Source organism: Scyliorhinus torazame, chromosome 18, assembly GCF_047496885.1.
Source record: "Scyliorhinus torazame isolate Kashiwa2021f chromosome 18, sScyTor2.1, whole genome shotgun sequence".
Classification (NCBI taxonomy): domain Eukaryota; kingdom Metazoa; phylum Chordata; class Chondrichthyes; order Carcharhiniformes; family Scyliorhinidae; genus Scyliorhinus; species Scyliorhinus torazame.
The window spans coordinates 40363077-40391044 of record NC_092724.1 but is presented as its reverse complement, the minus strand read 5'-3'; the positions used below and the strand labels follow the sequence as shown (position 1 = coordinate 40391044).

General features: G+C 48.0%; 1 protein-coding gene across 1 annotated transcript in view; it reads right to left on the bottom strand.

The window, feature by feature from the left end:
• fbn2b (fibrillin 2b) overlaps positions 1-27968 on the bottom strand; it is a 408379-nt gene that overhangs the window by 182682 nt on the left and 197729 nt on the right. The window contains exons 37-48 of the mRNA XM_072482639.1: positions 26062-26223; positions 24672-24740; positions 24464-24589; positions 21081-21206; positions 18657-18806; positions 10722-10793; positions 9359-9484; positions 9107-9232; positions 8378-8503; positions 8163-8279; positions 6084-6212; positions 3987-4106 (exon numbers count right to left, since the gene is read on the bottom strand). Of these exons, the coding sequence (XP_072338740.1) occupies positions 3987-4106; positions 6084-6212; positions 8163-8279; positions 8378-8503; positions 9107-9232; positions 9359-9484; positions 10722-10793; positions 18657-18806; positions 21081-21206; positions 24464-24589; positions 24672-24740; positions 26062-26223 (1449 nt within the window). The remainder of the gene's footprint in view (positions 1-3986; positions 4107-6083; positions 6213-8162; positions 8280-8377; positions 8504-9106; positions 9233-9358; positions 9485-10721; positions 10794-18656; positions 18807-21080; positions 21207-24463; positions 24590-24671; positions 24741-26061; positions 26224-27968) is intronic.

Here is a 27968-nt window from a genome sequence, read left to right as displayed (position 1 = left end):
CGCTGTTAAGTGTATACGGTTCCAATTGGGACAGTGTGGGATTCGCGAAGAAGGTGTTTGGGGCCATCCCCGACTTGGGCACACACAAACTGATTGTGGGGGGGGATTGGAACTTGGTGCAGGAGCCAAGGTTGGACAGATCACGGGCACCCTCGCTGGTCCCATCAGCGGGGGCGAAGGCGCTGGCTGGGCTAATGGTGGAAATGGGAGGGGTGGACCCTTGGAGGTTTCTGCATCCAAGGGAATGGGAGTACTCATTTTTCTCAGCAGTCCATAAGGTATACTCGCGGATCGACTTTTTTGTGGTGGGGAAGGCTTTGCTGGCTGGGGTTAAGGGGTCGGAATACTCTGCAATTGCAGTGTCAGATCATGCTCTGCATTAGGTGGATATGGTGCTGGAGAAGGGGGCAGCGCAGAGACCGGGGTGGAAACTGGATGTGGGACTTTTGGGGAACCAAGTGTTCCTTGAGAAAATTGAAAAGGTAATTAAGGAATATGTAGGTTTCAACTGTACGGGTGAGGTGTCGAAGGCAGTTGTCTGGGAGGCTCTAAAGGCAGTGGTGAGGGGTGAGGTAATTTTGTTTAAGGCCAGGGTGGACAAAGAGGAGAGGTTGGAGCGGCAGAGGGTAATAGATGAGATATGAGAGGTAGATAGGAGGTATGCAGAAGATGGGGACCCAGCGAAGCTGGAAAAGAGGAAGGAACTACAGGCGAGCTTCGACTGACTGTCCGCCAACTGAGATGAGCAAGGGGTGCAGTTTATGAACATGGAGATAAGGCAGGTCAGGTCCGGAGGGAAGCAGTGGCAAGGGAAATTCTTCAGGTAAGGGATAGGGCAGGGAAGTTGGTGGTGGCTCCAGTGCTGATTAACAAGGTTTTTGAGGAGTTTTATGAGAGGTTGTACAAGTCAGAGCCACCCGGGGAAGACCGTGAGATGCAGGAATTTCTAGATGGGTTGGAGTACCCGAAGGTAGGGGAGGGGGACAGAGCTACATTAGAAGGAGCAATAGGGAAGCAGGAGATAAAGGATGCGATTGGGAGGATGCAGTCGGGGAAGGTGGCAGGGCCGGATCGGTTTCCGGTGGAATATTATAAAAAATATACCCTGATGGTGGGGATGTTTGAAGAGGCGATAGGGAAGGGGGTGTTGCCACAAACCTTGGGACAGGCATCGATTTCACTGTTGCTAAAGAAAAGAAAAGGATCCGACGGAGTGTGGGTCGTATCGGCCCATATCACTTCTGAATGTGGATGCAAAAGTGTTGGTGAAGGTACTGGCGGGTAGGCTGGAGGAGTGCCTCCCGAAGGTGATAGGTGAGGATCAGACGGGGTTCGTGAGAGGGAGGCAGCTGTTTTCGAACATTAGGAGGGTTTTGAACGTCGTTATGGCACCAGCGGAGGGGAAGGAAACAGAGGTGGTTGTGGCATTGGACGCTGGGAAGGCGTTCGATCGGGTAGAATGGGGGTACTTGATGGCAGTTCTGGAGCGGTTTGGGATTGGACCAAGATTTGTGAACTGGGTAAAGCTACTCTATAAGGAGCCGAGGGCGAGTGTCCGCACAAACAACATCAGCTCGAGATACTTTTCTCTCCACCGTGGGACGAGGCAGGGATGTCCTATGATCCCCCTGCTGTTTGCACTCGCGATTGGGCCGTTGGCCATCGCATTAAGACGTTCGGGAGCAAGTAAAGGAATAGTGCGGGGGGGGGGAGGGTGTGGAATAGAGCATAGGGTGTCCTTATATGCCAACGACTTGCTGTTATACGTGTCGGAACCGAGTGTGTCGATAGGGGGAATATTGGAGCTACTGCGAGTATTTGGGTCTTTCTCGGGGTACAAGCTGAATCTAGACAAGAGTGAGTATTTTGTGGTGTCTCGGCCGGGGGTGGGACACGGGTGGGGGGGGGCTGCCATTCCGTAGGGCAGGGACTCACTTTAGGTATCTGGGGTGCAGGTTGCCCGTGAGTGGGGGAGACTTTGCAGGTACAACATCACTAGTTTGGTGGGGAGAGTGAAAGCTGATCTGGCAAGGTGGGACGGCCTTCCTCTGTCACTGGCGGGTCGGGTACAGGCGGTTAAAATGAATGTGTTGCCGCGATTTCTGTTTATTTTTCAATGCCTACCGATTTTCCTGCCAAAGGCTTTTTTCAGGGAGATTGAGGGAAGGATTACCTCATTCATATGGGATGGGGAGGTGGCCAGAGTGAGAAAGGTGCTGCTACAGAGAGGAAGGCAGGTAGGGGGTTTGGGTCTCCCGAACCTGATGTATTACTACTGGGCGGCGAATGTGGAGAAGGTGCGGAGCTGGGTCAGAGGGGTTGATTCCCAGTGGGTCAGAATGGAGGAGAGTTTGTGCAGGGGGTCGGGACTAAAAGCACTAGCAACAGCGCCACTCCCGATAGCCCCGGGGAAATGCTCAGGGAGTCCGGTAATAATAGCTTCATTGAGAATTTGGAGGCTGTTTTGCCAACACTTCGGGTTGGGGGCAGGGTCAAGGGAAATGCCCATTCGGGGGAACCACAGATTTGAGCCAGAGAGGTGGGATGGAAATTTTCGGAAATGGGAGGAGAAGGGGATTAGATTTGATAGGGCTAACAGATTTGTTTCTTAGGGTTTGGTTTACTGGACTGAAGGAGCTGGAAGCGAAGTATGGGCTGGAGCAGGGGGAAATGTTTAGATACATGCAGGTTCGAGATTTTGCCATAAAGGAGATACAGAGCTTCCTGGAGGAACCAGCCTCCACATTGCTGGAGGAGGTGCTGATGACAGGGGGACTGGAGAAGGGGATAGTGTCAGCGGTTTACGGAGCTATTTTGGAAGAGGATAACGCACCACTGGAAGGGATCAAGCAAAGTGGGAGAGAGTTGGGAGTGGTTATAGAGGAAGGGTTCTGGTGTGAGGTGCTCCGGAGAGTAAATGCCTCCACCTCATGTGCGAGGTTGAGGCTGATACAGCTGACGGTGGTATACAGAGCACACCTCACGAGGGCGAGGATGAGCCGATTTTCTGAAGGTGCAGAAGATGTGTGTGATCGTTGCCCGGGGGGGGGGGGGGCACTACTCACGTTCATATGTTTTGGTCCTGTCCAAAGCTTGGGGAGTACTGGAAGGAGGTTTTTAGGGTAATTGCCAAGGTGGTGTATGTGAAACTGGACCCGGGTCCCCGGGAAGCCATATTCGGGGTGTCGGACCAACCAGGGTTGGAAACAGGGGAGGAGGCAGATATCGTAGCCTTCGCCTCGTTGATCGCCCGAAGGTGGATCCTGTTGGGATGGAGAGCAACCTCTCCACTCTGTGCCCTGGCGTGGCGGGGGGACCTGTTGGAATTCCTGACTCTCGAGAAGGTATAGTTTGAACTGAGGGGAAGGACGGAGGGGTTCTACAATTCATGGGCATTATTCATTCTGCACTTTCAAGAACTGGATAACATCGAACATTAGTTGGGGGGGATGGGTGGGAGGGTTGGGGGGAGGGGGGCTGTGTGTATTAAGGGTGACTATGGGTGATCTCTGATTCCTTTTTGTCATTTGTTTATGTAAACATGCGAGCTAATGTTTGGGGTTTGGTGGAAGGATGGGATCGTTGTTATTGTTATGGGGATTGACATATTTGTTGCTGATTATTGTTTATTGTTGGTGAGTGTAAATTTGGGAGAAAATGTGAAAAAGGAGGAGAATAAAAATATTTAAAAAAAACAAAAGGGCTGATTAATTCATGTAAACAAACAGCATCCATTCACCAAGTGTCCTCAGCTTCCACTGAACTGTGAGATATAAGTGTTGGTTCTTGGATTCTTTCACCTTGCATTGCTCAACACTGCAGTGTGAACCATGTCACCAAACTTTCTTAGTCAGTACCAAGAACCATGGCTTCAGGATCTGCCACCTTTGCTCTCTGTGTCTACCCCTCTTAGGGAGAACGGTTTGTACCATCAAAATCTAGCCACACAACAGTAATCCAACATTCTTCCATCTCATTCTATTTACCGATGCAATGGTCATTCTGTACTTCGTACCCAGGTGGACAGATACACCGGAAAGAACCATCTAAATTCTGGCAGGTCCCAGGTGCACACGTGCCAGGGAAGCTGCTGCATTCATTGATATCTAAAAGAGGAGATAAAAAGTGTTACGAACCCGGATGAGAACCCAACTATTTGCAATTTGTAAAACTGAGGTAAGTGACCAATAGCTATCTTTTTTGCTAAAACAAACTTTATTTTAAATGCATAATTAACCACATTAACAAAGAAATAGTTTTACAGATAACAGTTACAACAGTTCTTAAGTAAAAGGAAAAACTTGAACTTACTCCATACACTTACCATTATATATTCTAATTAAACAAACCAATATCATTCAAATAAATAAAGGAAAGCATCAAATTTCTTGCTTTTCTCTGTGTACAACTCTTGAAGAGAACCTTTCAGGAGCAATCCTGGCAGACTAAATCCATTGGCAAACTGAAACTACAGACAGAGCTGGCTCCTCCCCTTAATTACATTATCTGCACCCAAAGCATAAGGCATTCTTCTGACTCCTCCCACAAGATATCCCATGGTGTGGTTACCCAAGATCAAATACATCTCATAAATTATCTATACCCCAGTAACATCCAAACCAAAACAATATTCCATTAGCCACCTATCTGTAAACAAGTAAATGCTTCTCAAATCTCAGTGTTCTCAGTAGAACACTCCCTCTGCAAAATCAAGGTTAACCAACTCTTCCAACCCCTTAATCACAGCTTTAGCAGACATACTGACTGCATGCGTCTGAAACACTGTTTTTAATGACATTACTGCAAAAAATACAAAATATAAAATATAACATTTCTTACAATCATCACAAGAAATGAAATGAAATGAAAATCGCTTATTGTCACAAGTAGGCTTCAAATGAAGTTATTGTGAAAAGCCCCTAGTCGCCACATTTCGGCACCTGTTTGATGGGTGTAGAGCCAAATTAGACCGCAGACACAATTAGGCAATCATACCGCATCTCTTTTGTTTATTTCAACTCCCTTTGTGAATAATCACACCACATATAAACAAGTGTAAAATAATTAAAATCATTCCATGGATTTCTTGCCTGTGATTTATTAGATTAACAGTTGCATGGTATTACTGAACACTTAATGGTTTTGCATTAATTTCCCTTCTTTACTATTTCAGCACAGAAAACAACCTCATTGACTTTATGGATAATTCCTCAGATGCAAGGTTACTGTATGAAATCCTATCGGCTTATAATTTGGCCTTAATCTGCCCCAGTTATAAAAGTACTCATGTTAGGTAAATCCATGAAATTATAGGATAGGACATTGGAACATAAGAAATACTCAAGGTCAACAAAAGATAAACACTTGACCATCAAAGGCCCAGTCTCTCTATCAAAATCCATCTAGCTTGTAACCCACACTCTTTATCAAATTTCATCCATCTCGTACTCACTCTTCAATAAATTTCATACCCAAATTCACATCCTGATAGTGCACTCTTGTCTCTGTAATTAATCAGCACCTCAAATGTGATGAACACTAAAAAAAATATATATTAAACATTGTGTGGCCTGATGAAAATATTTCTTGAGGAAAAAGTTCATCATGTAAAGTTTGTCAAAAAGCCAAGGTCCAGCATTATCTTCTACACTTTCCAGATAAGGAATGGCAGCTTGAAATGGGACTGAATTACCACACAAAGGAACAGTTGTCCCTGTAATCAGTACCCCAGGCCACAGACAGGACTACCCACACTCGGCTGCTGTACAGTAGCCCGGTGTGATCCAGCCATTGGAAAGGGGTAATAATCACACTCAGTAAGGTTGTGCCTGACTTACTGGGAATATCGGTTGTCGATAAATATCGAGCTGAGCTGTAAACCATGTAAATGTGCCTATCGCTCCCAGGTGTGTCACTGGGCTTGCTGTATTGATAATGTGGTGAATAAAAGCCATCAGTTGAAATCAGTGGAGGATCTCATTGTGTGGTTTGTGAGAGATCTTTAGTCAATGCCACCAGCGAATGCTGGCAGACGTAAAACCCAACCAACGAGGTTACAGACAGACCAAGTATTGAACACTCACCAACACAATTCTTCCCATCAGGGGGCAGCTCATAGCCATCCTGGCAAAGGCACTGGAAAGACCCAACGCTGTTTATACACTGTCCGTTTCTACAGACCTGTCCAACCAGAGTTGAGCATTCATCGATATCTAAAAAGAGGAAATGTAATGTCATTCTGCTTTTAAAGTGTGGACTTAAGATTTCTAACTGATTCTAAAACTGGGCAACCTGCAGAAACAGGAATGAAAAAACTGCTGAACGAACCAGAGTATAAAAATGATCAATGATGTGACCAAGTTAAATGAAACATTGCGGTGGTCATATTAACTAAACAATGTGTTATTCATAATACATTTTAAAGGACTATAATTTGCAGGCTTTTAAAATCTAAGTGTGGTGTCCCCTAATCCTGATTATCTGGTTTCTCCCACCTAATCTCCCACACTGTCCACTCTTGCTGATGCCCTGTACGGTGAGACTAGATTTATCATTTTCTGCTTATACTGTCCTGCAGGAGCGAGGTGGTACTAATTTTACACGGAATAGGTGGAACTAATGATATTTTAAGGTGTTACAGCTAAAGACTTCTGAATGCTTTGTTTGGTAATCTTGTACGCAATGTGGGACCAAGATGTTCAGCTCAGGGATATCCTAGGGAGTTAGGAACAAGGGAAGATTATCCAGCATCAATCACAGTTTGAAAAAGAGAGTTCCAAACTTCTGTAACCATTTGTGTGTGGATATGTTTCTGAATTTGACTCTGGAAAGGCCTGGTTCTAATTCCCCCCCCCCCCCCCCTCGCCCTTGATTCTAGGTATCATTCTGGTAAACCTACATTTTGTACGCCCTCTTTCCCAAGGTATGGTGCCCAGAACTGCTCACACTACTCCAGATGTGGCCTGATCAGAGATTTGTATAGCTGAAGTACAATTTCTGCCCCCTTGTATTTTGTTTCACTCGGAAAAAAGGCCAGCACCCCATTAGACCTTTTGGATTATTTCTGTGTTCAAAACATTTTAGATAATCTGGACCCCAAGTCTCTTTGGACCTGCACTGTTTGTAGCTGTACACCATTTAGAAAATACCCTATTCTACCAAGGTGGATATCCTCACATTTCCCTACATTGAAATCCATTTGACATAATTTTGTTCATTCACTTCATACATTAATATATTTTTGTAAGGGCAACACGGTGGCACAGTAGTTAGCACTGCTGCCTCACCGCGCCGAGGTCCCGGGTTCGATCCCGGCCCCGGGTCACTATCCGTGTGGAGTTTGTGCATTCTCCCCATGTCTGCATGGGTCTCACCCTCACAACCCAAAGATGTGCAGGGTAGGTGGATTGGCCACGCTAAATTGCCCCTTAATAAAGAAAAATAAACTTTTTAAAAATGTATATATTTTTGTAATTTTATGCTTCCTATGGTTACTATTATTACATTACTTACTATGCTGCCTATCTTGGTGTCATCAGCAAATTTGGATATATGGCTATTCTGTTCCATCATTTATGTTATTAATAAATATAGTGCTGAATTCTCCAGTCCCTTGGTCATGTGTTTTTGGGTAGCGCGCCGTTCGCTGCCCGCAGCTTGTCAATGGGATTTTCCATTGAAGCCATCCCACACCGCCGGGAAACCCACGGGCAGGAGTCCGCTGCCAGCAGGAAAAGGGAATCCTACCGGCCAGAGAATTCCAGCCATGGTGAATAGTTGAGGCCACAACACTGATCCCCTGTGGGACACCAATTCGAGTACCTGCCCATTATCCTCAATCTCATTGACAATATCACTGTTATCAATTTTCAAGGGTTCACGGTGCTCCTGACTATTCTCATTTGTCTAAAATAATAATAATTTGTGAAAAATGTTTGTGTTGACTTTGACATTTGGAATTGAATTTGTGGTGCGCGCTGATCTGCATAAAATCAAGAGATGGTGCGTAAGTTCTGCTTTAGGGTCCCTGCTTTATAGAGGGAAAGTCTGCAGCAAATTCAGAATGTAGTTACTAACATTTTTACAGCAACAAAATGAAGAATTATTGTGAGGCTGGGTATGTTTAGTGTTCGGGGATATTTTCCAGAAACTGGTTCCCTTACCCATGCAGTCATTGTTGTGAGTGAGGTCAAACCCAGGGAAGCAGAGGCAGTTGTAAGATCCAACTGTGTTCTTGCAGGTTCCATTTCCACAGGGCTGTCGGTCGCACTCATCGATATCTACAACACAAACGTGCACAATGGTCACTCACCATCTCGCACTCAGAGAGCAGATTGGTCTCTGTGGGTGAATGATGGGACACTGCACGATCTCTTACCCATGCACATTGTTTGGTCAGCTGTTGCTTTGAATCCATTGTGGCAAAGACACCGATAACTCCCTTCTGTATCGATACACTCTCCGTGGCTACAGACATTTGGGATCTCCTGACACTCATTTCGATCTATCAGAAAAATACATTGGATGAAATGCTTTTACACCGTATCTGTAAATTGGTGAACTCTGTACACATCACCCACAGGACATGAGGTCTGTCCACACCACCCAGAGGAACAGAGGGGTTAGTACACATTATCCATCGGGCAGGGAGATCGGTACACACCGCTAATAGGTACAGGGAGGGGTCTGTATTCACCATCTGTAGGGACAGCTAGGCCTGTATACACCATTCATAGGGGCAGGGGTTTCTCTATACAGCATCCATAGAGCTAGGGGTTCTGTATTCATCACCCACAGGGACAGGGGCCCATAGGGACAGGGGCCCTTAGGAGCAGCCTGGATGGAATCCGAGCTAGATTGAATCGCCCTGATAGAATGGTGGAGACAAAAACCCTGTAACAATTAGAAAAATAACTATGTGCAGCCCTGGGCGAGCTCTAACCACTTTCTGGATAAATGATATCCAATTGATAATCCTTCACTTCCACACCCAGTGACATTTCCCTCTCACCATTTGAAAAACAGCTGCAGTCTGGCGGGACCTGTGATATTCTTTAAGTGGATTGAATTTGGCAATTGGTGGACAATACATCCAGCCACTACTCACCCACACAGGCTCCTCTCAGTGAGAGTTTAAATCCTGGGGAACACTCGCAGCGATAACTGCCTGGGATGTTGATACAGTCGGCATTCCGCTGGCACAGGTTATCTCCATTGGTGCACTCGTCAATATCTACCCCGAAACGACAGGCAAAGAGAGGGTTTTGTTATTCTTCATTAACTAGCTGGGACAGGAGATGTAAGTATGATAGACTAAAATGTATCATTACAAAGATGCAGCAGTAAAGTGACTGTTTACCTTCACAAATCAGGAATACGTTGTTGTAACTGAAGCCCATCGGACACTCACAACGGAAGTTACCGATTTGGTTAATACAGACGCCATTAGCACAAATGCCTGGGATTTCCCGACACTCATCAATATCTGCACATGAAACAGACACATAAATTAAGGGCTGTAAATCATCCCCATTGTTGCTCACATACAATCGTGAAGCCACAGCGCTCAGTAAATAGACAGATGGCATGGATCATTCAAGTTCAATCTGAAACTATTCTGTTTAGATTCACAAAGAATGATTGAAATTAAATCTGCTTTCTTATTGAAAAAGAACAATTTCCCATCAACAGCTCCATTCCAACTGAACCTTGAAGATATTGAGCAAGAGTTTATTTTTGTACTGATCTGCCTTTTTGTATTAATCTTTCACGCCCAACATTCAGAAATGCTTTGTTGACTATACCTGGATTGGTTGAGTGGAGCACATAATCTAAAACTCCACCCTATGTGTATGAATAAATTCATTTCCTTGGGCAACATCGCAAGTGGGCGGCACGGCAGCACAGTGGTTAGCACTATTGCTTCACGGCGCCAGGGTCCCAGGTTCAATTCCCGGCTTGTGTCATTGTCTGTGCGGAGTCTGCACGTTCCCCACGTGTTTGCGTGGGTTTCCTCCGGGCGCTCCCATTTCCTCCCACAAGTCCTGAAAGACGTGCTTGTTAGGTGAGTTGGACATTCTGAATTCGCCCTCTGTGTACCCGAAGAGGCGTCAGAGTGTGGTGACTAGGGCTTTTCACAGTAACTTCATTGCAGTGTTAATGTAAGCCCACTTGTGACAATAATAAAGATTATTACTGATTGCACCCTTCCACATTAGCTCAGTTGGCTGGGTGGCTGGTTCATGAACCGGAGCCTCAATTCGCCTACCAGCTCAAGTTATTCATGAAGGCTCCGCCTTTTCAACCTTGCCCCTCGCCTGAGGTGTGATGACACTCACAACCAGTCAGCTCTCAAAGGGGAGAGCAGCCTATGGTCATCCGGGGCTGTGGTGATATTTACATTGCACCCTGCTCACTCTGTAAAGAAGAACAACCAAAGTGATAGGACATTAAGAAGGGACTAAGTGAAAGAGTATGGCACAGAGAGGCAGGTTTCCAATACTCCCTTTGATGTAGAACTCAAAGCAGAGAATATGAACTGATTCATGCTTTAACTTGTTCAAACTGTACTGCAACTGTCAACAGATATGAATCCTCAGAACTTTTCCAGGCAGTTATTTCAGTATTAGGAATATGGTGCCTTGTGAGAATTAATTTTTAGTTCGCATTTTGCACGACTGACACCGTTTGTAGAAAACCCGTAGAAAGCAGTGGACACTCACCTACTGGTTTGCCAGTATGGATGTCAATGATAAACCCAGGAGCCTGATTGCCACACAGGCGCTGATAGTGAGCTGAAAGAGAATGTTCATTAATTTACCCCACACATATCATCACTAACAGTCAACATATAGTTATCGCTTCACCTCAAGTACAATAAAGATTAAGCCTCAGATAACATTGTCACACCTCACTCACAGTCATCATTTTATCTCATGCTGAATCATCAGAGTCATCAATATCATCCATCCAATACTGACCATCACCATCCACCCACCGACCATCACCATCCACCCACTGACCATCACCATCCACGCACTGACCATCACCATCCACCCACTGACCATCACCATCCACCCATCGACCATCACCATCCACCCACTGACCATCAACATTCACCCCACCACACTGACCATCTCCATCCACCCACTGACCATCACCATCCACCCACTGACCATCACCATCCACCCACTGACCATCACCATCCACCCACTGACCATCACCATCCACCCCACCACACTGACCATCACCATCCACCCACCGACCATCACCATCCACCCACTGACCATCACCATCCACCCCACTGACCATCACCATCCACCCACCGACCATCACCATTCATTCCACTGACCATCACCATCCACCCACTGACCATCACCATTCACCCCACTGACCATCACCATCCACACACTGACCATCACATCCACCCACCGACCATCACCATTCACTCCACTGACCATCAACATCCAACCACTGACCATCACCATCCACCCACTGACCATCACCATCCACACCACTGACCATCACCATCCACCCACCGACCATCACCATCCACCCACTGACCATCACCATCCACGCACTGACCATCACCATCCACCCACTGACCATCACCATCCACCCATCGACCATCACCATCCACCCACTGACCATCAACATTCACCCCACCACACTGACCATCTCCATCCACCCACTGACCATCACCATCCACCCACTGACCATCACCATCCACCCACTGACCATCACCATCCACCCACTGACCATCACCATCCACCCCACCACACTGACCATCACCATCCACCCACCGACCATCACCATCCACCCACTGACCATCACCATCCACCCCACTGACCATCACCATCCACCCACCGACCATCATCATCCACACCACTGACCATCACCATCCACCCACCGACCATCACCATCCACCCACTGACCATCACCATCCACCCACTGACCATCACCATTCACCCCACTGACAATCACCATTCACTCCACTGACCATCGCCATCCACCCGCTGACGATCACCATCCACCCACCGACCATCACCATCCACCCACTGACCATCACATCCACCCACCGACCATCACCATTCACTCCACTGACCATCACCATCCAACCACTGACCATCACCATCCACCCACTGACCATCATCATCCACACCACTGACCATCACCATCCACCCACCGACCATCACCATCCACCCACTGACCATCACCATCCACCCACTGACCATCACCATTCACCCCACTGACCATCACCATTCACTCCACTGACCATCGCCATCCACCCGCTGACGATCACCATCCACACTGACCATCACCATCCGCCCCACCACACTGACCATCAATATCCACCCACTGACCATCACCATCCACCCCACCACACCGACCATCAACATCCACCCACAGACCATCACCATCCACCCACTGACCATCACCATCCACCCACTGACCATCACCATCCACCCCACCACACTGACCATCACCATCCACCCCACTGACCATCACCATCCACCCACTGACCATCACCATTCACCCCACCACACTGACCATCACCATCCACCCACTGACCATCACCATCCACCCCACTGACCATCACCATCCACCCCAACCCACTGACCATCACCATCCACCCACTGACCATCACCATCCACCCACTGACCATCACCATCCACCCACTGACCATCACCATCCACCCCACTGACCATCACCATCCACTCCACCGACCATCGTCATCCACCCACTGACCATCACCATCCACCACACTGACCAACACCATCCACCCCGCTGACCATCACCATCCACCCACTGACCATCACCATCCACCCCACCACACTGACAATTACCATCCACCCCACTGACCATCACCATCCACCCCACTGACCATCACCATCCACCACACTGACCATCACCATCCACCCATTGACCATCACCATCCACCCACCGGCCATCACCATCCACCCCACCACACTGACCATCACCATCCACCCACTGACCATCACCATCCACCCACTGACCATCACCATCCACCCACTGACCATCACCATCCACCCACTGACCATCACCATTCACCCACTGACCATCACCATCCACCCCACTGACCATCACCATCCATCCACTGACCATCGCCATCCACCCACTGACCATCACCATCCACCCCACCACACTGACCATCACCATCCACCCACTGACCAACACCATTCACCCGCTGACCATCACCATCCACCCACTGACCATCACCATCCACCCCACCACACTGACCATCACCATCCACCCACTGACCATCACCATCCACCCACTGACCATCACCATCCACCCCACCACACTGACCATCACCATCCACCCACTGACCATCACCATCCACCCACTGACCATCACCATCCACCCACTGACCATCACCATCCACCCACTGACCATCACCATCCACCCACTGACCATCACCATCCACCCCACTGACCATTACCATCCACCCACTGACCATCACCATCCACCCACTGACCATCACCAGCCACCCACTGACCAGCACCATCCTCCCACTGACCATCACCATCCACCCACCAACCATCACCATCCACCCCACTGACCATCACCATCCACCCACTGACCATCACCATACACCCCACCACACTGACCATCACCATACACCCACTGACCATTACCATCTACCCACTGACCATCACCACCCACCACAGTGACCATCACCATTCACCCCACTGACCATCACCATTCACCCCACCACATTGACCATCACCATCCACCCACTGACCATCAACTTCCACCTCACTGACCATCACCATCCACCCACTGACCATCGCCATCCACCCACTGACCATCACCATTCACCCCACCGACCATCACCATCCACCCACCGACAGTCACCATCCACCCCACTGACCATCACCATCCACCACACTGACCATCACCATCCACCCCACTGACCATCACCATCCACCCCACTGACCATCACCATCCACCCACCGACCATCACCATCCACCCACTGACCATCACCATCCACCCACTGACCATCACCATCCACCCACTGACCATCACCATCCACCCACTGACCATCACCATCCACCCCACTGACCATCAACATTCACCCCACTGACCATCACCGGCCACCCCACTGACCATCACCATCCACCCATTGACCATCACCATCCACCCACCGACCATCACCATCCACCCACTGACCATCACCATCCACCCCACCACACTGACCATCACCATCCACCCACTGACCATCACCATCCACCCACCAACCATCACCATTCACCCCACTGACCATCACCATTCACCCCACCACACTGACCATCACCATCCACCCACTGACCATCACCATCCACCCCACTGACCATCACCATCCACCCCACTGACCATCGCCATCCACCCACTGACCATCACCATTCACCCCACTGACCATCACTATTCACCCACTGACCATCACCATCCACCCCACCGACCATCACCATCCACCCACCGACCATCACCATCCACCACACTGACCATCACCATCCACCACACTGACCATCACCATCCACCCCACTGACCATCACCATCCACCCACCGACCATCACCATCTACCCACTGACCATTACCATCCACCCCACTGACCATCACCATTCACCCCACTGACCATCACCATCGAACCACCGACCATCACCATTCACCCCACTGACCCTCGCCATCCACCCCACCACACTGACCATCACCTTCCACCCCACTGACCATCACCATCCACCCACTGACCATCACCATCCATCCACTGACCATTGCCATCAACCCACTGACCATCACCATCCACCCACTGACCATCGACATCTACTCACCGACTATCACCATTCACCCCACTGACCATCACCATCCACCCACCGACCATCGCCATCTACCCACCGACCATCACCATTCACCCCAGCACATTGACCATCACCTCCATCCACTGACCATCACCATCCACCCCACTGACCATCGCCATCTACCCACCGACCATCACCATTCACCCCACTGACCATCACCATCCACCCACTGACCATCATCATCCACCCACTGACCATCATCATCCACCCCACTGACCATCACCATCCACCACACTGACCATCACCATTCACCCCACTGACCATCACCATCCACCCACTGACCATCACCATCCACCCACCGACCATCGCCATCTACCCACCGACCATCACCATTCACCCCACCACATTGACCATCACCTTCATCCACTGACCATCACCATCCACCCACTGACCATCACCATCTACTCACCGACTATCACCATTCACCCCACTAACCATCACCATCCACCACACTGACCATCACCATTCACCCCACTGACCATCACCATCCACCCCACCACATTGACCATCACCTCCATCCACTGACCATCACCATCCACCCACTGACCATCACCATCCACCCACTGACCATCACCATCCACCCCACTGACCATCACCATTCACCCCACTGACCATCCCCATCCACACACTGACCATCACCATCCACCCACTGACCATCACCATTCACCCCAGTACACTGACCATCACCGTTTACCCCACTGACTATCACCATCCACCCACTGACCATCACCATCCACCCACTGACCATCACCATCCATCCACTGACCATTGCCATCAACCCACTGACCATCACCATCCACCCACTGACCATCGACATCTACTCACCGACTATCACCATTCACCCCACTGACCATCACCATCCACCCACCGACCATCGCCATCTACCCACCGACCATCACCATTCACCCCAGCACATTGACCATCACCTCCATCCACTGACCATCACCATCCACCCCACTGACCATCGCCATCTACCCACCGACCATCACCATTCACCCCACTGACCATCACCATCCACCCACTGACCATCATCATCCACCCACTGACCATCATCATCCACCCCACTGACCATCACCATCCACCACACTGACCATCACCATTCACCCCACTGACCATCACCATCCACCCACTGACCATCACCATCCACCCACCGACCATCGCCATCTACCCACCGACCATCACCATTCACCCCACCACATTGACCATCACCTTCATCCACTGACCATCACCATCCACCCACTGACCATCACCATCTACTCACCGACTATCACCATTCACCCCACTAACCATCACCATCCACCACACTGACCATCACCATTCACCCCACTGACCATCACCATCCACCCCACCACATTGACCATCACCTCCATCCACTGACCATCACCATCCACCCACTGACCATCACCATCCACCCACTGACCATCACCATCCACCCCACTGACCATCACCATTCACCCCACTGACCATCCCCATCCACACACTGACCATCACCATCCACCCACTGACCATCACCATTCACCCCAGTACACTGACCATCACCGTTTACCCCACTGACTATCACCATCCACCCACTGACCATCACCATCCACCCACTGACCATCACCATCCACCCACTGACCATCGCCATCCACCCACTGACCATCACCATCCACCCACTGACCATCACCATCCACCCACTGACCATCACCGTTTACTCCACTGAGCATTACCATCCACCCACTGACCATCACCATCCACCCACTGACCATCACCATCCACCCACTGACCATCACCATCCACCCCACTGACCATCACCATTCACCCCACTGACCATCCCCATCCACACACTGACCATCACCATCCACCCACTGACCATCACCATTCACCCCAGTACACTGACCATCACCGTTTACCCCACTGACTATCACCATCCACCCACTGACCATCACCATCCACCCACTGACCATCACCATCCACCCACTGACCATCGCCATCCACCCACTGACCATCACCATCCACCCACTGACCATCACCATCCACCCACTGACCATCACCATCCACCCCACTGACCATCACCGTCCACCCCACCACACTGACCATCACATTCCACTCCACTGACCATCACCATCCACCCACTGACCATCACCATCCACCCACTGACCATCACCGTTTACTCCACTGAGCATTACCATCCACCCACTGACCATCACCATCCACCCACTGACCATCACCATCCACCCACTGACCATCACCATCCACCCCACTGACCATCACCATCCACCCCACTGACCATCACCATCCACACACTGACCATCACCATCCACCCACTGACCATCACCATTCACCCCAGTACACTGACCATCACCGTTTACCCCACTGACTATCACCATCCACCCACTGACCATCACCATCCACCCACTGACCATCACCATCCATCCACTGACCATCGCCATCCACCCACTGACCATCACCATCCACCCACTGACCATCACCATCCACCCACTGACCATCACCATCCACCCCACTGACCATCACCATCCACCCCACCACACTGACCATCACCATCCACTCCACTGACCATCACCATCCACCCACTGACCATCACCATCCACCCCACCACACTGACCATCACCATCCACTCCACTGACCATCACCATACACCCACTGACCATCACCATCCACCCACTGATAACATAAGAACATAAGAACTAGGAGCAGGAGTAGGCCATCTGGCCCCTCGAGCCTGCTCCGCCATTCTATGAGATCATGGCTGATCTTTTGTGGACTCAACTCCACTTTCCCGCCCGAACATCATAACCCTTAATCCCTTTATTCTTCAAAAAACTATCTATCTTTATCTTAAAAACATTTAATGAAGGAGCCTCTACTGCTTCACAGGGCAAGGAATTCCTTAGATTCACAACCCTTTGGGTGAAGAGGTTCCTCCTAAAATCAGTCCGAAATCGACTTCCCCTTATTTATAAAAAATATATTTTATTAAAGTTTTCAAACACAATTTTTCCCCTTACAAATCAACAAAAATGGTAACGTGATAACTGATACATAACATTGCTAAAATAATATAGTAAACTAACCAAATAACACGAAGTAATGCTCCCCCCACCCCCTCTCCCCATCTAGAACATAAACAATTTACCCCCCCCACCCTTCCCCCACCTCCCCCCTGGGCTGCTGCTGCTGGCTATCTATCTTCCCCCTAACGTTCTGCTAGTTAGTCGATGAACGGTTGCCACCGCCTGGTGAACCCTTGAGCCGATCCTCTCAGCGCAAACTTCATCCGCTCCAGTTTTATGAACCCCGCCATATCGTTTATCCAGGCCTCCACGCCAGGGGGTTTCGCTTCCTTCCACATGAATAAAATCCTACACCGGGCTACTAGGGACGCAAAGGCCACAATATCGGCCTCTTTCGCCTCCTGCACTCCCGGCTCATCCGCTACCCCAAATATAGCTAACCCCCAGCCTGGCTTAACCCCCACCCCACTGACCATCACCATTCACCCCAATGACCATCGCCATCCACCCCACTGACCATCACCATCCACTCCACTGATCATAACCATTCACCCCCTGACCATCACCATCCACCCACTGACCATTTCCATCCACCCCACTGACCATCACCATTCACCTCACTGACCATCACTATCGACAGCATTACAAATGTTAGGTTAACATGGGCACTACTTTGCCTAGCATCTTTTTGTTAAATGATAGATTACAATCCCTCCACATCTCTCCCCTCCCCCCCCCCTCAAGCCCCACCCTGCCTCCATGATCCATGACCTATTGCTGACTCACATGTGGCTGGGGTTGGGCAGGGTTCACAGGGCTTATTCCATCCCTTGCCCACGTTGTACGAGCAGCAGCACATCTTCTTGGTCATGTTGAAGGAAAGTTCGTTCTCACACGTATCATTGAAGTTCCGATAGCAGACACTCTTCCTCATATCTATCACAATTCAGAAAACACGTGTTTTTAAATAAAACTCTCGCTCAGTCACTGCTAAACCACTGGCCGTAGCGTATATACAAGTGACACAGTTTTGACTGAAACACCTATCTGGTTCCCAGGTATATGAGCAAATTTGGACAAAGGAAGAAGTAAAAGTGATTTTCACATAAAATACAAAGGAGAAAGGGCTGATTCCACTATTAAACCTCTCCACCTCGCTCTTCCCCTTTAAGATGCATCTTAAAACCTATATCTTTTTGTCTATGTTTTGGTTCCTTGTCCGAATATCACCTTTTGTGGTTTGGTGTCAAATTTGTGTCTGTTAATATTCCTGTGAAACTCCTTAGGTCAGTTTACTACATAATTAATATGAATTGTTGCCCCTCCCCACATTTGAAAGCCACAATTGAACCTGCCTCTCGCACACCCTCAGGTAGTTCATTCTAAATCCCACCCACTCACTGCACAAAAATGTTTTCCCTCGTTCAATGTTGGTTCTTCTGCCAATCATATTATATCTGTGGCTTCAGGTTCTCGATCCTTCTGCCAAAAAGGAACAGCACTCACTACCTACTCTGAAATTGGGATGGAACCTGGCCATTAGACTCTGGAAGAGGCCTCTCCCGGGATTCTCGCAACGTCGTGATCTGGATCCTGCCCGCATTGAGCGGGACCCAGACTCGCATCACTAAAAGAGCTAAAAGCTCACTTAGCTAAACTGCTGCTGGATCGAACGCCACCCGGCATCTATCGGCCTCACTGAGGAGATCCCAGCCGGGCGCCGTTCAGCACTGGACCACACAAACGGGGATCAGGTGGAACGACTCTTCGGGGGCGTCTCCCTGGCGATCAGAGGCCCTCAGGTAGAAGTGATTGCTATAATGGAGTGCGTCCTTTATAATGCTATGGATGAATGAGTACTCTATGGGGCTGATTGCTACATATATACCACTCACTCTTATATAATGTCCGATTATCTGCGAACATTATAGAAATGTCTACTTCTGCAAGTCAGCACTATACAGGGCTGAATGTGACATATAAGGCAAGTTAGATAAGATTGCCAATTATATACAAGTGAATGTTACAAAGGAATTAGCATCGTCCAGCGGTGCCCACTAGACACAGAATTTATTACATACCAAGACAAAGTTTACATCGTGCACAAGGTCACCTTCCGTACAGGTACGTGTTACTTGTGTAAAATGACAGATTGGCCTTTTCTACTGATGTTCATTAGGCCCGAATTTTCATCACTGAGGCGAGTAGCGGGATTGGGACCGTTCGCCTCAGGAGAAAATGCCTGCAAGGACATATTGCAGGTTTCAGTTAGGCCAGCTGACTTGGAAAAGAGTTCAGAGGCAAATACAGAGGTGGCCCGGTACCGGCCAAGGCAGGCTTTCTAAAAGGCCCGACTCGGTGCTGTGGGACTAAGTCCCAGTTAAAATAAAAACAGAAAGACCCTCCAACTCTCACCCCTCACCCCCCCCACACACACCTCATGCCCCCATTCCAGGCTATGCCACCCCATGGCCCCTCATGTCAAACTATTACCCCCACAACCACCCCCCATGGCTGCTAATGCCCCCTATGCCAAGCTATTTCCCCCTGCCCATTCCCCATGGTCCCTCATGCCCCCATGTCAAGCTCTGATGTGCCTTGAACCACGACTTTTTAAAAACCTGGCACGGCTCTACGAAACGTTCAGAGGAGAGGGCATGCCCATTTCTGCAGTGGAGTTGGCCAGGTCGAGAGTGCTGGGTACGTGCAACTGACCTAAAGCAGCTCACACTGGCATTCCTGAAAATAGGACAGCTTAGGAATGGGGTTGGGAATCCTGGAATCAGAGCCCCCCCACCCCTGCCATTTTTAAAAGGCTCCTAAGTCATCTGGCCTGAGTGTAAATAGCAGACGGATTTATTTATGTTGAAGATAAGTGGTGAGCTTTTGTTTATAATCTGCAACTGCTCCCGTGGGTCAGGGTTTATTACACTGGAGAGGTTTCCAAGGATAGCTCCACTGAAGAACTCTGATAGACTATGGAGACATAGACCCAGTATTACATCGCACAGTATTAATATTAGAAGAAATATCTTGTCCGGTGTAAATTTTGGGCCATGTTCTTAGCTGTACTGTTTTTGGAATACGCCATTATTGTCCCTGTCCATGAAGCTGACAAGCACTCCCCCATAGCTTTAATCCTTGTGAGTATTTAATTTAGCTCATCCTTCTGTGTATGTCTGAGCACATGGCACAATGCAAGCCTCTTACCCATACAGTTGTTTCCTCCATTGACCTGCATGTACTCTGGAGGACAGACACAGGTATAGTTGCCCAAGGTGTTGTAGCATGTTCCAGGCCCACAGATTCCGATGTGAGTGGTGCACTCATCGATATCTGAATAAAGACATAATGTTCAAATTAATCAAATCCCATTAATGAAGGACAAGCAGAGAGGAGCGATGAATGAAATGTTGTAGATGTGGTGTGTATGGAGTTTCAAAGGTTAACATGGTAAAATATAACAAACAATTGGGCAAGTGGGCAGAGAAACATTTGGATGGCAGAAAGTAAAAGGCTGGCCCGAAAAATGGCAGATGGAGTTTAACCGTGATAAGTGCGAGGTGATTCATTTTGGTAGGACAAATTTGAATGCGGATTACAGGGTCAACGGCAGGGTTCTGAGGAATGTGGAGGAACAGAGAGATCTTGGGGTTCATGTCCACAGATCTCTGAAGGTTGCCACTCAAGTGGACAGAGCCGTGAAGAAGGCCTATAGTGTGTTAGCATTTATTAACAGGGGGCTTGAGTTCAAGAGCCGTGGGGTCGTGCTGCAAATGTACAGGAACCTGGTGAGACCACATTTGGAGTATTGTGTGCAGTTCTGGTCACCTCATTATAGGAAGGATGTGGAAGCATTGGAAAGGGTGCAAAGGAGATTTACCAGGATGCTGCCTGGATTGGAGGGTAGGTCTTATGAGGAAAGGTTGAGGGAGCTAGGCTTTTCTCATTGGAGCGAAGGAGGATGAGAGGCGACTTAATAGAGGTTTATAAGATGATGAGGGGGATAGATAGAGTGGACGTTCAAAGACTATTTCCTCGGGTGGATGTAGCTGTTACAAGGGGGCATAACTATAAGGTTCGGGGTGGGAGATACAGGAGGGATGTCCGAGGTAGGTTCTTTACTCAAAGAGTGGTTAGAGTGTGGAATGGACTGCCTGCTGTGATAGTGGAGTCGGACACTTTAGGAACTTTCAAGCGGTTATTGGATAGGCACATGGAACACACCAGAATGACAGGGAGTGGGATAGCTTGATCTTGGTTTCGGACAAAGCTCGGCACAACATCGAGGGCCGAAGGGCCTGTTCTGTGCTGTACTGTTCTATGTTCTATGATGTTTCTTGGTATAGATGTGGCGTTCCATCGGCGGCTCTTGACTACATTATATAGAATTGGTTTAGACTTAGGAATTGAGCGACCACTGTTAGAATGCACTGATACCAACAACTTGTTGGTGTGCAAATATGAGGAAGATCATGAAAGATTGCAGCAGGGGACATAGGCAGGCCAACAGGATGGGCACATTGATGGCATATACAGTTCAATGAAGAAAAATGAGATGCAATACATTTTAGAAATACTAGTAGGAAATGAGGTATACCTGAAATGTTAAGTTTTAATTGGAGAGTTGGAGCAGAGGGTTCTTGGTTTGCAGATGAACAGATGCAGCACAGGTTGGTGAGGGTGCAAAATGCAACCGGAAAGCTCAGAATACAAAATCAAGGTTTTGTTGAATGAAAAAGATGTTATTAGGACATAAAACCAATGAAAAAGGTGCAGCATTGATCCATTAGAACATTTATAAAGACAGCCTTGAGGAACTGGAGCTTTTCCAAGGTGAAGAAGGGGATGATCTGAGAGGGCTCTTCAAAGTTTAGGGAGAAGTGTGAGAAGGTAAATAGTGACAATAGTCATTAAGACAGCAATGAGATGGTCTAAGATCATCACAAATGGAATTCAAGAGATTTTAAAAAATCTTTGTGCAGAGTGTGGTTTTGATGTGGAATGCTTAACCACAAACTGTTGTTGAACCAGGGTCCATTAATTTATTTAACAACTAATTTGATGGTGCAAAACATCCATTTTCTTTTCAAAATCTGCTCTCAACTAAAGACCAGATGAATCAAGAAAAAGAGGTAAGTAAAGGATTTTAGGAAAGTGAGTTTTGTAGTACAAGGGTATCTGGCATAACAAGGGTTAATGTGGGACTGGTACCACCCACAGTGTGATGTAAAGAGACACATGACCTGAGACTGGAGTCAGTTGTGGACTGGACAGAGACTTGTGTGGATGCAAGCATGGAGTTAGTTTATAGCTTGAGTGCATATATGTACATAGTTACATGTTGCCAACAAAACTCTAGCGGGGTATTTTCCGCGCCCCCCTGCGGCATATTTCTCAGCAGCAGGAGCCAGCAACAGGATCTTCTGGTCCCACCGCTGCCAATGGGATTTCCCACTTAATCCACCCTCCACCGCTGGGAAACCCACGGCAGGGGTTCGCTGTAAGTGGGACTGGAAAATCCTGCTGGTGAGAACGGTTGGAAAATTCCATCCCCCCAAATGTTTAACCATACAGGATTCAGAACCTCTTTGTGAGACCCACTGAATATGCAATATATAACGGGCTGGATTCTCCGCTGTCGGGATTCTCCATTGCGCCGGCAGTCCGGGGGATTTCCCGACGTCGTGGGGCTGCCCACAATGGGAAACCCCATTGGCCGGCTGACAAGACGGAGAATCCTGGGGGTGCGCCGCACCAGATGGAGAATCCCGTCCAACAAGTTTAAGAAAAGACAGGATAGAGCAGATGAAAACAAATAAAGTGAAAATGAGAACAATCACAATTAGACAGAGAATGGGGAGAGAGGGATACGAGAAGGGACAGCTATTTAAGAGAGAAGGGGAAAAATGCAGAGACAGAGAGACTTGCAGTGGGAGAGAACAAGAGAGATTGGTGTTACATTGGAAAGTAGGGTAAGCAGAGTGAGTGAGATTAAAGGGAGAGGTTGGGGTGACATCGGAGATAGGGCAGGAAATAGAAACAACAGAATTAAAGAATTCACATTCTTTTACTTTTGGTTAAATTGTTTATTTAGCTCCATGAACTGAAAACAAAACAGATTGGTCAGTCCAGGGAGATAGAAAGTTCATTGGGCCTCATTGTTGTCAAGGGTTAAAGCTATGGATAGACAGACGTGGAAGATGTGCAAATTGTGGTGTTGGGTGTTCTGACACACAGATGAGCCAACACAGTTGCATATGGTACAACGCTTCTTTATTTAAACTTACTATTTACAGTTTGGTCTTTGCACTCTGCACGTGGGGGGCTCCCTGCTTGTGGTGTTTTAACAGCTCTTTCTTGTTCCCTTCTCCCCAGACCTACTGACCACCAGGTGTCGTGCTCGTGCTTTTTATGTGGTTGGTGTTCTTGTCTGTGATTGGTTGTGGTGTTGTGTACTCTGATTTGCCTGTTAGTGTGTCCATCATGATGTGTGTGTTTGAATATCATGACACAAATGTCTACTACAACTGCAGCCTCTTTCTTGTTCACAAAGCCTGAAGTTGACGCCAGGGTTCAAAGTCCATTCTCACCTTCACATATACGTGTATCCTCGTTCAGATAGTATCCAGCTGGGCACTCACACTGGAAACTGCCAAAGGTGTTAACACAGTTTCCCCCCTGACAAAGGCCTGGTAACTCCTGACACTCATCGATATCTGCAGAAGACAATCAGCGGTCACATTGCAGTCCGTAGCATGCTCTCTTCATAATGGGACTTTTGTGAAATGGCTGACTTACCCTCCAGGATGACTGTGATGGGGTTTGGCCTGAAACCTTCTCCTCCTGGACACAGAGTCTTGTATTCAGCTGCAATGAAATTTATGGTTTAAAAATGAGTATTTAAAGTGTATGGGCGAAATCGTCTGACTGTTTATGCCAGTGGGATCTTCCGGGTTTCCTGGCATCGGGAGGGATGGATTCAATGGGAAATCCCATTGACAGCGACGGGGCCAGAACACTCAGCCGGCTGCACAGCGGGATGCCTTCCACTTCCGAGAAACACTCCACGGGAGGCCAGAGAATCTCACCCTCTATATCAGTTAACACAAAGTTTGTCAATATGATTTCTCCTCATTTCAAATTCTATCACACCTCAAACCTTCAATTTGTGTTTCTCACCGCTATCTTATTTCCAGCCTTCCATCTCTCTTACCTCCTTGCGTCAAGCTTCCCCTCTGTTGTCAAGCTCTCTTATTTCTCTCAATTGTATTGATGTGGTAATCTTTGCCCAGTGAGGATTACCTTCATCCCAGGAAACTTAAATTTGCACTTCAGTAATTGCAAATTTACACAGTACAGGGCACCCATATCATAACCTGCCCTTTATCTGAAACTGTTCCCTGCTATTCTAGAGCCAGTCCGACTGCAATCAGGAAAGGAGACTGCGATTCCAGAGGATGGTGTGCTGCTGAGAAGGAGGTGCTTACTCCTGCCTTGCACTGGCGATGGCTGGACATACTGTAGGCCTGGAACCAAATAGCAGGGAAGCTGAGGTCAGGTTTTGTGGGTCCTACTGTGAAAACTAACTTGAGCTGGAGCCCTCAGGATCTGGGAGTGCCTGCTTGATATTGCTACACTTGATGCATCATAATTTCAACATCCTGCAATATTTCATGGTTCATTAGAAAACACAGAAATACTTAACTTCTGCGGCACATGGCAGGGGTGTAATCCCAAGAAAAATCTTGGTGTTTCTGAACCACTCTGTGGAGGGATGTCACGCTCTGTAGACTGGCCGAAGTAAATGATGAACTACAGAACATCTGGTTTAAATAACTTATTATGGAACAACGGTATGATAAAGATAACTAAGATAAATAAAATAATAAACTAGTATCACTAATTAACTATTGTAGAGTTACTGCTAAATATGTCTATCCCCTCGCACGACCTACTCCCAACTCCCCAGCCACAATGTCACGTGGTAGGTTTACACTGCCACTTAGTGGTCGGCGGTCGTGTATAACATTATGTACAGACTTGCTTTATGCAGTTCATCACAAGGAAGACTTCAGGAAATTTTAGATTTCCTCTTTCATAATTTCCATTTAAATCTCCTCCCAACCTCACAATCACCCCGAACCTTATTGCCCAATAAAGGTACCCGGAATACATTGGTTGCACTTACTTGAATTGACCAGGGGGCAGAATTCACAAGGGTTTCCCCAAGCCCTTCCCAGGGAGCAACAGCACGAGGCTCGAGTGACGCCAACGCCAATCTCTGCACTGCAGGAGATGCCACCATCTCCCCTCGGCACGGTCTCTAGGAAGCAGTTACCAACACGCGTGTCTGTAATGGAGCAAAACATGAGCTTAGACAGTGACCAAGCCTGCGCAGGTGGTGGGCGGCTACCAGAAAATCATCAAGAGAAGCATTACAGAATGCAGTCTTACAAGGGAAGCAGAGAAAAAAAAAAAAAGATTTTCCAATATAGTTTTGCGATTGTGTGCCACACAATTCGTACGGTGTTTCACAACACTGCCATCTTTGTGTGTGACCGTTCGGGGGAATGGGTGAGGCAACCCTGCAGATAGCTTATAGAAAATAATTGCTGGAAATACTCCATACGCCTCGCAACATTCGTGGAGAGACAAACAAGAGTTTATGTCTCGGGTCGCTGACCTGTCATCAGAAGCGAGAAAAGTTAGAAATGTAATAGGCTTCGAGCAAGGGAAAAGGAGGAGGGTAGAAAAAGAACAGAAGGAAAGGTTTGTGATCAGGTGGAGGCAGGAGAGATTAAATGACAAGAGGTTTCCTGGTGCAAGGCCAAAGGGAGTGGGAATGGAACGAGTAAAGAAACAGAAACTGTGTCTAGAGGAGGTGCGAATGGCAAGATCCTGAAAAGCAAACAAAAGGAAATGAAAGAGAAGGAAGAACAAAAAAAAAATAGCAAGGAAAAGGAAACAAAATGGGGGGGGGGGGGGGGGGGAGAGGTTATGATTTAAAATTGTTTAACTCGGTGTTGAGTCCATAAGGCTGTAAAATGCACAGTTGAAAGATGTTCCTTGAGCTTGTCTTGAGCTTCATTGGATGCCAATGACAAGACAGATCAGAGTGGTGCAAAGTGGAGAATTAAAATGAGATGTGACTGACGCTCAGGGTTACGTCGACAGACTATGGAGGTTTCCTGCAAAGTGGTCATCCGGCCTACATCTGGTCTCCCCAATCTCGAGGAGATCGCATTGTGAGTAGCGAATAAACTAAGTTGAAACAAGAGAATTGCTTTTTCATTTCAGATATTAGATTTTGGTTTGCATATGGTACATGCATGAATGTGTGTACATGTATGTGTGTGCATGGGCTTGGTGTGTGTGTGCACGTGTATGTGTGTCTGAAAATTAATTGACGATTTGAGTTCAGGGTCATGTTTTTGAAGTTGAGACAATTATCAACCTTATGTATAACACATTGAGCCAAGAACAGTTGAGGTCCTGATCCCCATAGGGACAACATACATTAACCTACAGCTAGATCTTTTCTTTACATTAAATAGACTCTATAGTAGAGAGAGGGGTAGGCGGGATGCAGATTTGAGGTGACTATCAGATCAGCAATGATTTTATTAAATGGCTTGAGGGGCCAAATGGCTCCTTGTTTGCATGTTGATACTGGGAGTAATGGGCCCAATCACTGGTGCTGGCATAGGTTTTACCCTTTAGTTAATGAAGAAACTGAGAGCAGCGAGATAGAAACAGCCAAAGAAACTGCTCCACCCCATGTTCACAGCACTGAGTATCAGAGCACAGCTCTGATGTGGAGGCACAAACAATTATTTCAGTGAATGGGAGGCAGCCAGAAATGAGATATGAGGATAGGTGGATATATTGAACATTTACCTACAAGGTGGTGTTTAGAACGTTCCCTGGGAAGATTAAATGGTAGAATGGATTCTGTCCCTGATAGTTTAAGGCATTAATGGTCTGTGCAAGGAGATTAATCAGGTAGGTAGAGCAGACCATGTTGGAGAAAATTGAACACAGACTGAGGAGGTAGCTACGAGAGTGGGGAGGGGGGGGGAGGGGGGGAGAGGGGGG